The 15,750-nt window shown below is 37.3% G+C and overlaps 1 protein-coding gene and 1 long non-coding RNA gene across 8 annotated transcripts in view; one reads left to right on the top strand and one right to left on the bottom strand.

Moving 5' to 3' along the window:
• The first annotated feature begins 459 nt into the window (after positions 1 to 459).
• Efa6 (Exchange factor for Arf 6) overlaps positions 460 to 15,750 on the top strand; it is an 82,104-nt gene continuing 66,813 nt past the window's right edge. For 5 of the 7 annotated variants that reach the window (XM_072010975.1, XM_072010978.1, XM_072010972.1 and 2 more), the window contains exon 1: positions 461 to 1,160. In XM_072010975.1, the coding sequence (XP_071867076.1) occupies positions 1,026 to 1,160 (135 nt within the window). In that variant the 5' untranslated portion in view covers positions 461 to 1,025. Of the gene's footprint in view, positions 1,161 to 15,750 lie in introns of all 7 variants that reach the window. The other 2 variants (XM_072010980.1, XM_072010982.1) reach the window with 1 other exon arrangement.
• Positions 2,482 to 3,562, bottom strand: LOC139991171 (uncharacterized). Its single transcript, XR_011800744.1, has 2 exons — positions 3,308 to 3,562; positions 2,482 to 2,822 (listed from the first exon to the last, which is right to left on the bottom strand). It is a non-coding gene; the product is annotated as an uncharacterized lncRNA (long non-coding RNA).

Genomic DNA, 15,750 nt, shown 5'->3' with positions numbered 1-15,750 from the left:
ATATTAATAGTATCGTTATAGTTAAGTAAAATAATTTTATTTGATAATCATGACTGAGTAATAGTTTTGTTGGATAGGATCGTTCTAATAATAGTTTACTAAATATAATTAACAATTTTTTAAATATATCAATTTTTTTAGTAAAATGACTATACCTATTTCATTTGAATTGCGACATATATGTATATGCATGTGCAGCACACAATGCTCAATACTCTAAATCGCAAACTGCAATATCGTAACGTACGCAATTTTTCAAACTCCTGAAAATCGTACGATTTATTAAAACCACAATAAAAGATACAAACATATATATTTTCTATGTATAATTTTTAAAGTTGGATATAATACACATATGTAATGTAATTTGCAATTGCATTGTTGCCGGCAGATTTTGACTAACGTAGTGTGAGAGGTGAAGGACCGGTGGGGTCTGTAAGATGCCTTGTAGGTGGCGCCATCCAGTCACGAGGCGTTCGCCGGGCAGGGTGGAGGTGGCTGCGTCGTCCGCAAGGATACGTGGTCGGTTGCCGCGACGCCGCCGCGGTTCGCGCAGGCACAGGTACGAAGTGCGCGCGTTTTCGAGGCGGGTATCAGTGAAAAGCGCAGGAGTGGCGTTTCTACGTGTCCGTTCCGATATTGCTGGCTGCGGTCCATCGTCGACGGTGCATATCGGGTAGTAGGAGGCTCGTGTCATCGGTGACGGAAAGAGAGGAAAGAACCAAGGAGAAGGAAGAGGGAAGGAAAGAGATAGAGAGCGCGGCGCGGTTCTATCGCGCGGTGCAGTGCGAAAAGTGTTCGCGAAGGGGGCCCTTGCTTCCTGGTCCCTGTGTGGGTGTTCGTGCGTGTGCCAAGAGAGCGAGAGCACGTAAGAAACGTTAAACGTAGAGTGACACACGGTGGTTGACAAAGGGAGAGAGGAGAAAGACGAGATAAACACGGGTCGTCGGATAATCCTTGTGTACGGTGTGCGGGTTTCGTGAAGGTGCGTCAAATGACAGTGAGGTGATCAATGTGCTCGAAACATGGCTGAGGAGCTGCTGGTCACCCTGAACCGCGGCGACTCGTCCGGATTCGGGTTTTCGCTCCTCGGTACCGCGGGTTTGCCGCACGTCATCTACGACATCGTTGAGAATTCGCCGGCAGCTAAGAGCGGCAAGGTAAGTACTACTTACTGGCTTCGATCGTATTTTCATATATATCTAACATATTCCTGTGGTATTGCCTGTATTGGTTTGGTACCACATAGTCAAAGAGAGTGAGTGAGAGAGAGAGAGAGTTCGAGGACAGTCAAAGGTGCACGTTACGAGAAAGAGCAACCCCAGTTTCTATACGCGTATAGTGTATATGCATCTAACGCTGTGTATACGTTACGCATTCGTCCGAGAATCCTACGAACGCGAAGGGCCTCAAAATAACGCCCGGTGTATATCGACCCGTGTTATTATCGCGAGCACCCTCTGTCGCCCTGTCTGTTTCTTGACCTCTGATTACTTTTTATTCTCACGCTTTTGCGAGTCGTGCTTCCTAGTGCTTCTTCTACTGGTATGTATACAGTAGTGCTTCTTTAACTGGTCACGAACCGGGAGCTTATCCGGTCAGCTATCGAGGAAGGTATATTCTCAGGAAATTTCAAATATCTGCGTTTCCCAATAAGTACTATATGGATAGCTGACACATTTGTTTATTTTACATATGTACACTAGTGATTCATTAATTCACCTGTTTCTTGAAACTTATTTTATAGAGTGTTTCTGACGTTACGTATTTATATAATATAAGATAAACAGATGATTCAGATATGCATATCTCGATTGTATTCAAAAGAAACGAAGACACCGTAGACTACCTGGAAATATATTTTTCTGAGGAGGTACTTTCCCAAATAAGATACTGCAAAGTATGGTCAGTTTATGAGGTACCGCTGTGATACCAGAAGTGTCTAGAATAATTTAAAAAGTCAGTTGAAAAAATTTATGAGGATGGCAATTGTCAGTTATCGAAGTAAAATCCCGACCAGTTAACAGGGCAATATTGTACACCCGTTTTAACGTCGACGGTACGGGGATGCTGATTGGCTGGGTGGGATCGGTTTAACGGCCACATTCCAGCCTGTCGGTCGGTCCCTCTGTCCGTGTGCTCTCTCTCCTTTCCTTTTTCCCTCTCTCTATATCTGTCTCTCTCTTTCTTTTTCTCTTTCCTGTTTCCTGGGGAACGTATCCCTTCTCGACGATCATACGGATCGGAAAATTTGAATCAAAAGAGACGAGGACCCTTTGTGCGTCCCAACGTTCCTTACGTTTACGTTAGATCAGTCGCATTTTCTCCATTCCTCGTATCCTCGTTGAAATGTTTTCAACGCAGCCATGTTTATATAGGAGCTAGAAGCTATTTTATGGCATTTTGATTTATTATCGATTATGTTGACTTGAGATAACTTCTTTTTAAAAGTTTGAATAAATTTTAAAATACAAACTACAATAATTTTTCATACTTTCATAGTTGAAAGAAGCGTATTTATTTTTTATAAATTACAAATAAAAGTACAATTGCATAATAAAATAATATATGCTAGATTTAATTTTTACGAAGCAAGAGATTGTACGCAATGGATTGACTATAGGTCACCGTTCCATTCACGCAAGCGCGTTGTTACGCGACCGCCAATTTTTTCCATGGTACCTCGTAATTTTGCAAATTGAACTCACTCGCTCTTTCTCTCTCCTTTGCTACTTCCACTTCCCCCGGTGTTTCCCAGTTCTAGCGCAGAATAGATCGATTGCTTTGACGGAACTGGTTTCCGATATCGGCGATACTGGCCACTGTGAAAGATACGAATTTCGTGTAGCAGCTGCAAAATAGATTAACCCTCGTCACGTGGACCAGTTTAGATCGAGTTCGTAAAAATCGTAATCCGAGGTGGCGCAAACGAGCTGTTGGAAACCTAACCGTTATTAAGAATGGCGTCTTCTTTCAATTATCCAATAGATTAATATAAAACACTTTTAACGGTTGGATCGTGGAAACAAGGTTTTGCGAGAGTCGTAAAAAATAGGAATTCATAATAGATATGATTCAATAAGCATTTGCGCAATTGCTATGAACGCAGTATACAATGGTCCTTTATCAAATCTTTTACAACGTAGGTAGTCGATATGTAACATATATGTGTGGTATATGAGTCATGAAGAGGCTGATAAGCAGGCTGATTTTTATACATTTATCAGAAATTTGGAAGTGGAAAAATGCACGTAATGGGCAATGATATGTAGAAATATATATGAAACATCCAAAACAGAGTATTTACCGTAATATCTCGTAGATGAAGAAAATTTCTGTTTAAATTCTATTTCTTCAGTTACGTACATAGTAAAATATGTATAAACTATTCAATAGTACGGTCAGTAGTCGTTTGCTTAGATATGTTTATAGGTTAGTTTCGTCTGGACATATATATTTCTACGTATGTTAGAAACGTGCCACATCCAAGCAATCAAAGCGAGTGTCTCAAAAAACTGTGGGATGCGCATGCGCATGACTTTTTGTATTCTGCATAACTGTCATTCGCGAGAAGAATGCGTGTAACAAAGGAGCGGCCAGTCATTACGCGTGATTGGAATGTGTCATTGTATGCACTGCCCCTTTTTCCCTTCTTTCTCTACTTTTGTTTTTCGAATTCTTAAGGTCCCATTAAACAGAGTGGTGTAATTGGAAATGTATACTAACGTGTTTCCGTATTTGTATGATTACTTCCGTTCTGTGGGGAGATACATAATCTCCAAACATCTTATTCTAACCTACATGCTGTATGATCACTGATATCGGAAATCTTTGTTAGTGGTGTTGAACTATGGTAGTTTGCTTTAAAATTAATGCATAATTGAAGGTAGGTTCCACTTGCTTTCTTTAAATTGACTCAATACTAAAAGAAACCAAAATCTAGTAACAAATTGGGAAATTGTACTGTTTCCACAAATACTATTGCTCGTAGCCATTTACAGAGGAATAATATCTTTATGTATTCAAAATGATAGTAAATTATTTTCAATATCGAAAATTTATTTTTCCACTACGTTTTTGAAGATATAACTAAACTAAGTGAGAAAATTATAAAGCTATAGAACTTGTTCATAGAATAGACATTTTCGTAGACGTAAACTATTAGCAGCACAAAGTACGGATTACTCGATACGATTTATCGGTACAAGACCACTGCGAGATAAAAACTCGATTTATGTTCGTCGTTTTGCAGAATTATCCCTTAACACCCCTTCGTATTGGCATTTTCACAGCGAAGCGTTCGAGATACGCTATCGAGACTGGATTTATTCCGTTGATAGAGGTTAGCGAGAGTGTAAAGACGAAACCCGGCGAACTGGATTATTTCTTTTTAATTAATATGGCAGTGCCGTGGGCCTCGAAAGCAGGTTAGACCACTATATATCGGTAGCCACTCTAGATTCATTGTTCGGCCGGTACAAAGAGCTCGTAATACATTTTGCATTGTTGCGCGGTCGGATTTTTCAAATTGTTTTTTTCTTCACCGCGAGGGTGCTGGAATCGGTATCGAAACGAAGTAGAACGGCCGCCGTTTAACGAGTCATTGGGAAATTTCACGCGTAATAAACGCCTTTTGCGTCGATTATTTTCACTCGTAATTATTCGACGAACATATGGCTGTATTAAATTTGCTATTTACAAAATATATAAATAGTAAAATAATATTGGAATCTTAAACGTTAGAGCGGTATTGAAATATCAAATATTTAAAGATTCTTGCGTATCGATTATAGAGGGAGTAATCATCTAGCATTAAATAAGTAAATAAATACGTAGTGAGTAATAAAATAATTAAAGAAACTATATACCTATATATATATATGTATATACAGTAAAGATTTTGAAATATTGAATATTTAAAAAAATACTTGAGGAATGGTTCTAAATGTAAAGAAATAATTGTAATGTAAAATTATAATCATGATTTATAATTGTAAGTATAGATATGAAGAAAAATGTATTAAGATTTCCTGATTCAATAATACATATTAATCAATCAACTCTGCCGAAGTTGTAGTTGTGTAATGATTAACTAATATCTTATTGTAGTAAGCTACGAAGGATATGTGAAGCACGAATTGCAGTGATACCTTCCTAAAAGCTCCCTAAACTACATAGTAATTCCGTTCAACAGCGTAATTGTTCAAGTATTCGCAACTCTTATCAACCTGTGCAAAAACCACATGTATTCGCTCACGAAACGCATTAACAAACTTCACGTTATCACAAGCCATTTCCAGGTATCTGTACAGGCATAATTCTTCCCACTGTTTTCGATCCTCGTCCCTGATCAACCTTTCCTTTGTTCTGGCTGCGAAATTAATTTCGGCCGATCCGTTCTCGGTAATTAAACAGTGTATAAAAATGTGTGCACAAGATAAGAGACACGCAATGGTATTCTCGAACATTATTGCAAAGAAACAGATGCGAACCAGCGAGCATGATTACGTGCTTTCATTCGTTTATTCGCGGAACAGTTTCTTTTTCTCTTCGTGGCGATAATTTCTTGATTAGCGAACCTAACCCTTTTAGTAGGTAAACCTTTAGGCGGCGTTGCTTGTGCAGCTATTATACCTACGGTACGATACATCTCAGCGATAAAGCTGGTATAATATTTTACGAGGACTAGAGAAACACGATAAGTCATATTTTCAGTTTTTCATGGAGCAAGCCTTTTTTCAGATAAAAAGAGTAATATTTTACGAGGACCAGAGACTCGCGTTAAGTTATATTTTTTGTTTTTCATAGACGTTATATTTCACAGTGTGTTTTTATTTAGTTTTACCGTTAAATATACATCTTTAACACTCTCATTAAAGTATGATCAAATTTCGAAAGGATTAAACTTGATATTAATCTGGATATACTCCCTCTATTTTTTTTTTTTTTTAAGTATTTTTCACGTTTTTAGTCGAGCAGATTTCTACGAGCAGATTGACAAAGATTAGAGAAAACAAGAGCTTGCACGTTAACTTTGATTCGTTTCGCGTATGGACGATTGGTATTTATACAAATAACAAAATTTCCGTCATTGATAGTGCCCGTTTGGATGCAAGACATCGATTATTTATACATTTTTATCCGAATTCCATTTATTGGGTAGAAGTTTAAATTAATTTCAGATTAGACGAACTCCAACCGACTGAATGAATTTATCCGAACATGAATTCCTCCCACGTGAATGAAAAAACTACAATTAACGGAGTGAATCCATACAAACATTATATGAACTGTTTACCTTCCGTGAAATTCACATAAACGAAGGTCCGCTTTACACCTACACGGATCTTTCGTGCAGTCGGAAAGGTTGATACGTATAATTTGCTGTCCGAACATTATGCAACGGCGTTGCGTGATGACACGACAGAAGAAGTTGAAGTTTCTTGACGGAGGCGCACGCGAGCTCAACAATTAGCCCGACGCGCGTACACGTCGTCGAATTTCTCGAATTTATCGATCGATCGCCTTGATAGCTGCAAGACGAATGATCCTCTCTCGCTTTCCGTAATTACTGCTCTTGAGACTGATACGATGCCTCTGTAATCTTGTAGATCGGAATAACGATCGATGTTCGGCCAGGCAAGTTTTGAATACGTATCGTAGCGTGTGTATGTGGTAATGCGCGGACCACGTTCAATTCTTAGCGGTTAAATGGGAGATGAAATTGCGCTTGGTATAATCTTCGCGTAACTATTAATTCGCAGTTGCGAAATATTTTATCACGTAAGTATTTTGTACCTTAAGTCGGCGAAACGAAGTTCGTTTACAGCGAAACTCGGTGACGACTAAAGTTACTTAAATGTTTAAATATTTGAAAATCAATTCAGTTCGATATCTATATGCATAAATCTTGAGATACCCAATGTTACTCGAATATCTTGGAAACATTGAAATTTTTAAATATTGAAAATTCCATTGTCTCGAGATATTGAAATCTGTAAATATTCGATGCACGATTCACCAAGAATAACAAGATCTTTAAATAATTGAAGCTTGATTTTCTAGATGCTGGAGGATTCTAAGCTATTTTTAATTATCTTAATTCAACTCTCCAAATCTCCGATATTGTTCGATCAAAAATACAACTAAAATCACTTGTTATAAAATCTTGTCTCTTCGTATCGTCTTGTAGCAATAACGTTATCGCCAATAACATTATTGATATTATTGCATGATTCGGTAATACGTTGATTTATGGGAAGGAATATGTCGGGTCATGGGTCGAATTCAAACCCTTTCTATTAGATACAGATGTTGCGCCAGACAGCCGGCAAAATCGAATCTGAGACGGCGCGCTATTTATCCGCAGCTTCTGCAATATCGGATCGACGTTACGATCGATACTATCTCACAGCGCGCACCTATCTGACGTATTAATTTCCGCAAAATTTCCACCTGGTAATTCGATCTAAATCGATCACGATCGAAAGTGGAACGTTGCGTGCACCTAGTCGTGTCAAGGTACTACCTTTACGACACCTTGTTTCTATACAAATCACGATACAGCCAGGTCATAAAAATTCGTCGCTAATCAAAGCACTATATTTCGTGGAAGAGATATAGTCAGGTTACACGATTACGTAATTGTAGTAGTGAAATAGAAATTCACATTCCTTTCGAAGATAAACGAAGATCCGTATTTAAGAGTCGAGAAATAAAAACTCCAGTCAACGATGTACGATATTATTATTCTATGCGATAATATTATTATATATTATACTTGCATTAAATGTTTATACAATATTGTATACGTGAGTCGTTCAGAAGCCACTTAATTTTGCTTAATTTTGAAAGTAGAAAAATACAAATAAAATGGGCCAGTCGATTTTGAGTATTTATGGATTTAGATATTTTAGAACAATTAAATATTTAAATATTTTTTAACAATTTAATTCTTACGGTTCTTTTTTTCCTTCTTCAGGAATTCTCATCAAATTCTTATGGAAGTACATAAATCACTCGCTTTTATGAATTAATTAATCGAGAAAATTATAAAATAACGTGTATGAGATTCGATATCATTATCCTATAACGTTGAACTGAAATTAAGTCCATCATAACGAGATATCGAAGCATCCTGAACGATCGAAAAGCTTTAAACCGATAGCAATACGTACAGTCACGATAATTCGCTCCACGTTTAATATGTTTCGGTGATGAATTGATTATTCCTCGATTAATTCGTATCATGTTAATGGACGTCGATCGATTTTCCATGTTATCCGTTCCAGTACGATTCTTCATCCTTGACATTTGAATACATCGATCCTCTCCTGCGCCAGTGTCATCGTCATTGCTCTAAATCCATTTACTCCAAGCGAGATACCAGCGTGCAATCGTGCACTGTGCGATTAATTATGAAACTTAACGAGGAGCCCCGTTATCGCGGAATTAAGAAATCATGGATTTCATTAGTATGCGAGCGCCGTTGGGAGACGCGACTCGAATGGGAAAAGTGGTATTTCCTTTGGGTGAAAACTGCTAATTAACAAACGAAGTTTCACACTTCATTGATAGTACGATTTATGGATACTATTGATGATATTGCGTTTATATTATATATGTTATATGTATTATAAAATCACGATACATGAACGTTACTCTTCTATAGGGAAATTATAGAAACTCATGCTATATAGGAAATTTCTGTTTATACGTGGAAAATAGCGTGGTATGGAAATGTTAATGCTTTTCGATGTTAGACGTAGTTGTACAATTTTTCAGATACCGACCAAAATTTCATTTTCGAGGGAATTGATTTGCAACGAAAATTTGCTCACAATCGATCCTGAAATATTCTGCCAATTTTGAACGATTATTTTAACCTTCTCGAAAGATAAAAATACTTGTTCGCTAAATTAAGAAAAGAATATTTAAGAATAGAATATTTTGAACCGAGAATAGAATACGAGCTTCTTACTTACGACTTGTGATTATTGTGGCGCATTAAGATCTTCCACGTGGCTTGTTACTGTACAGGTGAATATAGTGCGGATAACGTTTGGTTTCACGTCATTTCAAAATATACATCGAGCTCGTGTTCTATCGAGTCGACGAAGACGAAGCTAGGAATTCTCGATGCTAGAAGAACTGGTGTGTTGTTACTCGATAAATCTGCCATTCGACGTTGACGAAAGCTACTTGACTCGATAAAACGTTTTTTCTATTGTTTTTTATAAAAAGTCATTTATTGGAAAAATTTGTATATTCTCATGTTGACTCGTTTCTCGAGATTTCAGTGAGATGTAAAGGAATCAAGAGTTCGATAGGATTATCCTTTTAAAAAATTTGATAATATTTTTTAAAGTTATGTAATTTTATATTACATTTTCCTTCGTCGTCTTTACGCTTGTTTATATAATCTCATTGGTGGATATAGAGTATGGGAGACATATTTCTAGTAGATTAATTGTTCTCGTTGCTAGTTGAGATTGATTTGTTAAAACAGAGTCTTATCTAACAGTAGTCAGTAACGATAATCAGAGCAATCAGAGTAGTGGAATAGTTCACTTTGGTTAACAACGTATGTTAACCCTCTGCACCTTCAGCTTCAGCATAGATTAACTCGTGAATCACTACTTAAGAATTAATAATTAACAATAATTATATTACTCTGAAAGTATATGGGAATATAGGAGTTAAGTCGTGGAACTTGACCAAGAAACACAAATTATAGCGGTATTCGTTTGATGTTGCGATTACCTTGGAAAACTCTAGCCAGCTCATGATAAATTTTTCATTGAAAATACACTCTTAGACACAAGCAGGTGTATCTTTCACAGAAGCAATTTTCAAAATTTCAATTTTTAAAATTGACATATAGAGAAACTTTATTTCTGTGTGTCAAAATAATCAGGACCACGGTGTAACTATACGAGAACTCTTTTCACATCCATTTTCCACTTATTCATAAGCAATATTGAAAAGAGCATTCGCATAGTATTCATTCGCAGCCAAAAACAAACGAAAGAGAAAAAGAGGGGGGACGGGAAGAATAAAAGAATCGGCTAGCTTTTACTATCCGAATAATTGAAATTCCAAAGAATAACTTCATATTTCGTATACGCGTGGCAATATTCACAGGAACCCAGAAACACACTTTCACGAGAGAAATGGATTCTGGATTGTTTCCTGTGTTAGGAAAAAAATGCGATTCCAGCGAGTGTTTCCAAGGGCGTTTCTCGCGCGCTCGCTCTCGATCGCGCGTGCATGCACGCGCGAGAATGCTAGGATTCGCCCGGTGCGTTTTAATTGGTTCTCGTAAGTTGCGTTTCACTGGCACGAATAGTCGACGTGCCACGCGCTCGTTTCTTCTTTTCTCCTCCCCGTCTCGTTAGCTTTTCCCTCTTCGTGACCAAGTTCTCTCCACCGCCACCGTTTCCCGATTCCGTGCTTCCTCTCTCGTGTGTCCGCTTTACGAAAAAAACAGGTCAACGACCCGACGCCGCACCAGTATTGTTGCCTCGCGACGCCGCGAAACGAACCGCCAACAAGAACGATTTCGAAATCGTTGCCGCTGCGACGATAACCGTACGATGATTTTAAGGGATGATTTCGGAAGATACGGGTTAGAGACTCTAATATATATAGTCTACGTTTCAGAGTTGGTAATAGTTTCATTTAGTTAGAACTGAAAGATGCTCGGAGTGGAATGTGAGCGTCCTAGAAGCTAAACCGATTGACTTTACTTCTTACAAGTATCTTAATTGCGTTATCTATATGCGTGATTGATAACCAAGTCTCAAGAAACAAATAGATTATACGTTAGATATATAGGTATTTCTATCAGTTCATTTGTATAAGAAGATAGCATAAATGGAATATAAATAGTACTATTGTTGAATTTATATTGTTGTATGATTTACTGGAAAACCCAACTCTTTATGTAGTAAGAATAACGGGCTTAACGGTGAACCGAGAGACAGCAAAGTATTATGGCCCATTTTGCGTGCAGTTACTTGCTTAACGATCTAGGGGTGAGTTCAAACCAGTTCACACAGTATTTTAAAGTCAAGACGTCAGAAAGTAATGGCGTGTTTATAAGCAACGAGCAATCAATCGCTATCTCGTACGGTAGTGATAAAATTAATTAACCACAGAAATTTGCTAGATCAATTGTTTGGAACGTGTACTTAATCATGACTTTTAAGTTATATTTCTGAGATAACGTTATTCAATATCGTCATTAAGTAGACAGTAATGTAACAACTGTCATATTATTTTATATAATAATACGATTTAAACAGTTTCATAATAGTATTACCACTCGAGTCAAGTTTCTAACCTATACGACAAGGAAGAAGCTCGTATCTCGAAATTCGAAATGTCTCTAGCATCTGTTTCCGTTCTATATAGTACAACTTCTCCCCTATACTCTAATTCTGTCTACGTTTCGTTTGAAAAATAGATAAATTCAAAGTAGCGTTTCGGCCATTTCAATAAATTATCTTTGGAAAGAAACAGCTCGTAGGAAGCAGTAAAGGGAAATGTCGGAAGCTATCGTCGCGGATTGTACGGTCTCGATGCGCGTTGCGTTGCCTTCGACCTGCGCTTGCACTGTCTCTAAACTGTTTTTTTGCCCCGGAGGCACGACACGAATCTCGAGAAGCGGCTCGGCGAGAGCGGGAGAAAAGGGGAATAGGAATTTATGCGACAGACAGAGAGGAAACAAAACATAGAACGTTCTGTTTCTTACGGTCGTCTTTCCATTCCACCGTGGCCCGCTTGGCACGAGACCGAAGTGAATAGCGAGCACACGACATCTGAAAAACGCAACAGGATGCAACGCTGTGCATTGTGAGTATTTGTGAGATGTGGCGAACGGCACAAGGAGCCGATCTACACTTCTTTTTCTACTTTTTTCTCTCTCGAGGTGAAGTATCACTGGCGTAAATATCGTCTTATCTGGGCCGCACGCCGGCGGCAAAACAAAAGCCATTCGAGATATCGCGAACGAGATTCGATAGCGCGCCACCGTACACGGAATTATCGCCGCGTCGCTTTTCAACGATACCAGCGCCACCATGATCTCCCTTTTCGCCGCGAAAACCGTTAATCCCGAGGTCCTTAACCTGTTCTCTAGAAACTGCTCTTTTTAGGGGAAACGTTTGTAATCTAGGGGAATATATCGTGGCGGGAGTTAATTGTGCGCCGAATGCGGTTCGACGGGACTATTCTTCCTCCCGAGATTAGTGTTTCGCGGGTTGCCGAAAAATTTATGGCCCCGAGATTAAGGATCGTGAAGGGGTTTCTTGATACGTATGTACAGTTTAATCGAGGCGAGGAAATTGGAACGTGGATTTGTGACTTCCGCGTTCGAGCAAAGGTTTGAGTAGTATTTGTAACTTGTTTGTTATCTTCTGCTATTTGGAGTACGAACGATGGGTGAGGGAAAAGCAGGAAATGTCTATTTTTAGTACTGTCATATTATTTTATAATGTATTTCGCTGGCAACGATGGAAACTAGGAAATTATCGAACCATAAAAGGAGGGCTACAAAGTGAAAATATATAGATACGCGGGAAAGATACCGTTAAAGATGTGTTCTTGTTAAAAATAGTGATTTTTATCCTCTACTGGAATAATATAAGATACATGCCTATTCTTCCTATTGTATTACTATGTCTATATCAGTATATGTTTGCATTACGGTTCAGCGGTAATAATAAAGCTTCATGCATAGTAAATGAGTCAAGAGTAAAGCGTCTGAATGTTAATAAACTGATTGTATATTCTTTGTTTTGATAATAATAGAAATGAACATTTCCTGTTTTATTCCAGTATTGTATAATATTTAACTTGACAAGGAATTAGTATGTATAAAGAATTATTTATTTCGTTCTATTAGTATTATTAATGGCATTCGTGAAATGTTACCATATGTTTTATCGAAGGATAATAAATTTTATTACCATGTTCATAAAATTGCATAAAGATTACCGACTTCAATGCAAATGCAGGATTTCGATAGGTCAAATCGATCGCTATCTGGCGCGGGAAGTGGATCCAGATTTACGAGCAAATAACCTCCGTTTCGCAATTATCGTAATTATCGGAAAAACATTTTCGAACGATGTTATCCACTTTTATGCACATGGATGAGGATAAAGTATGCCGCCTCTTCCTTATTAAGCCTTAACTGCTGAAATAGGGCCTCGATACACTTTTTGCTCCCCTAGCATCATCTCTCACGTTATTTATGCTCATTTAAATTCGTAATTAAGTCAGAAACTCGGAATGAATTGAAATAAAGGCAATTTACGTTTCATAATACGTATTTAATACTGAAATAAAAATTACTTTTATTTTTCAATTATTGTGGATAAAATTTTGAATATGTTAAATGTAGTTAAGTGGATTAATTAGAAATTTATTGAACACGTTAAAAATTATAAATGCGTAGCATAATACCTTATGTTATATATTAAATTGTAGATCATGGTCTTGAGAACACGACTAAATGCATTATTTATCCGGCTAGCTGTAAGTGTTAATTTTGTCGAGGGCTTATATTTCCTTGGGACAACACCATGAACGAGTTCGTCGCGGAAATGGGCGCGGCGATCCTACAGGTATCTACATAAATTATACAAGTTCAGGGCCGTATTTTTCGCTAAGCATTTAGGGTGCTGTAGTTAGGTTTTTTAGGGGAGAAGATAGAAAAGTTGGATAGCAGTTTCATATTAAACGACCCCTAATGTACGGTAAATGTACTTTCCTCCGAATAAATTTTCTTAAATATCCCTATATATAAAAGATGACGTTACTTTTTTTTTTTTTAAATAGTATCATATAATCTTTAACGCAAATCGTTGAAATAATTATGCTATTTACGAGACCACTATACGTGGAACAAGAGCATACAAATTTTGATATAATACAGATTTCATTCATGAAATTCTCAAGCTTATCGTTTCAAACGTATACTTCAGTGTCTTGATCTCTCTTATATTATCCATAAAGGAAAATATAAATAAGATATTGAATGATAACAATTACGTAGTAAATGATGTAATAAATTAGAAATGATGATAGGTCTAGGAAGATTGAGATACGCCACTGATATCATCTGAATGATCGTGTGTTTGCTGACACGAATGAACAAATACGTATTACACAAACATATAGGTAAACGATATATCTAATAAGTATGTTTGCAATGTTTCATGGTATGTGTGTAGTATACAATGATGGAGAATATTGCTTCAAGGATAATAGCTTTGTCTTAAGAGGATCTTGTTCCTCTCGAATAAACGTCAAGGAAACGTGACGAATTGACTTTTGATTCTAACAATCACAATTAAACGACGAATATTTAATAATTATGCATCATAATTTACGATATAAGAGGGAATTAAATCATAACGAGAACGATAGAATTTGATATTAAATGAATACCTATAATGGTATTTAAAATGTGTGACGACGAATAGTAGATTTGTACGACAGAAATTAACGTTTATCATTTCATATGAAATTTAACTGATAATAACTCATACGCGAAATACGGGAGTTTCATAAACAGATATCAGAATTTATGTCGGACAATGTGAACATATTATGTTCATTCATTTATTCATAATAAATTGGGCAAATCCTTGGACGTAACTAAGGTGGAATATCATACGAATTGTTTGATATAAATACAATTATAGCCGATAATGAATTTAGTAACGAAATTAGATTTAGTATAATCGCTGTTTTATATCCGAAGATATCTTAATTTTAGCTAATTAACGAGTGACGTAAACAGAAAATGTTCCGCTGCTTTGATATTTACTGAGAGATAGTAAAGCCAATGATCATTTTTATTGCACACAAATTTCTCCTATCGATTGTCAAGTAAAATTCATCATTACTTGTTTGTTGGAAAACTTTTTACCAACTATTTTAAAAATATCTTCACGAAGATGATTCGCTGGCAACCGGATAGAGAATTCCCGAACACAGTGACAAAGGCGCGTATTTCAGAAGAAATAGGGAAAAAGCGACGGAGTCTGGAGCACATAGAGAGAGCATAACAGGCAGGAAAAAGGACGATAAGCCGATCGTTTTCCGGGCGGCGCCAACTGATTCTGAAAAATCGTTCTAGTCGACGCTCACGCTCGGATACTCCTCGAACTCGGTTTCGAAACGAAAGAAGAGGCTTTCCCTGGCAATAGAGGAAAAACGATTGACCTGGCATGCACATAAATTCGAATCTCCAAACCTTCTTTTCGCGTTATCTCGATGACTGCTCTACGAGGTTGAATCGATTCCAATTTGGGTCGGGATATAACGCCGTTTGCCTACTTCGCGACAAGCTCGTTTGCTCCGGAAAAATCATTTCGCGGAGAGAAACATGGAAAAAGAAAGAATATTTCCGTTTATACGCCGGTGTGTCGTCTCCAGCGTGAATATTGTTAAAGCAGTGGTGGAGTTGTTGGCCGAGCATTATTCTGTCTGAGATTCCTGTTCGTTTCGATGCATGTTTCGTTCTGCAGATTATTTTGCGGAATTTAATAAATAGCACGAGTTTATGGATATCGCGATTAAAGATGTTGATCGGAATCAATTTTTAATTAGGAAAGGTTAGAGGTTCGAGGTTGGTCGAGCGATTAAAAACTCATTCTATGCATAAATTTGTTTTCTTTGTACATTCGTTTAATATTACACATGTGTTTTTTTAATTAACTAAATGTTACTTGAAAC

The sequence above is a fragment of the Bombus fervidus genome, chromosome 9 (assembly GCF_041682495.2).
Source record: "Bombus fervidus isolate BK054 chromosome 9, iyBomFerv1, whole genome shotgun sequence".
Classification (NCBI taxonomy): domain Eukaryota; kingdom Metazoa; phylum Arthropoda; class Insecta; order Hymenoptera; family Apidae; genus Bombus; species Bombus fervidus.
This window is presented reverse-complemented; position numbering and strand designations above follow the sequence as displayed.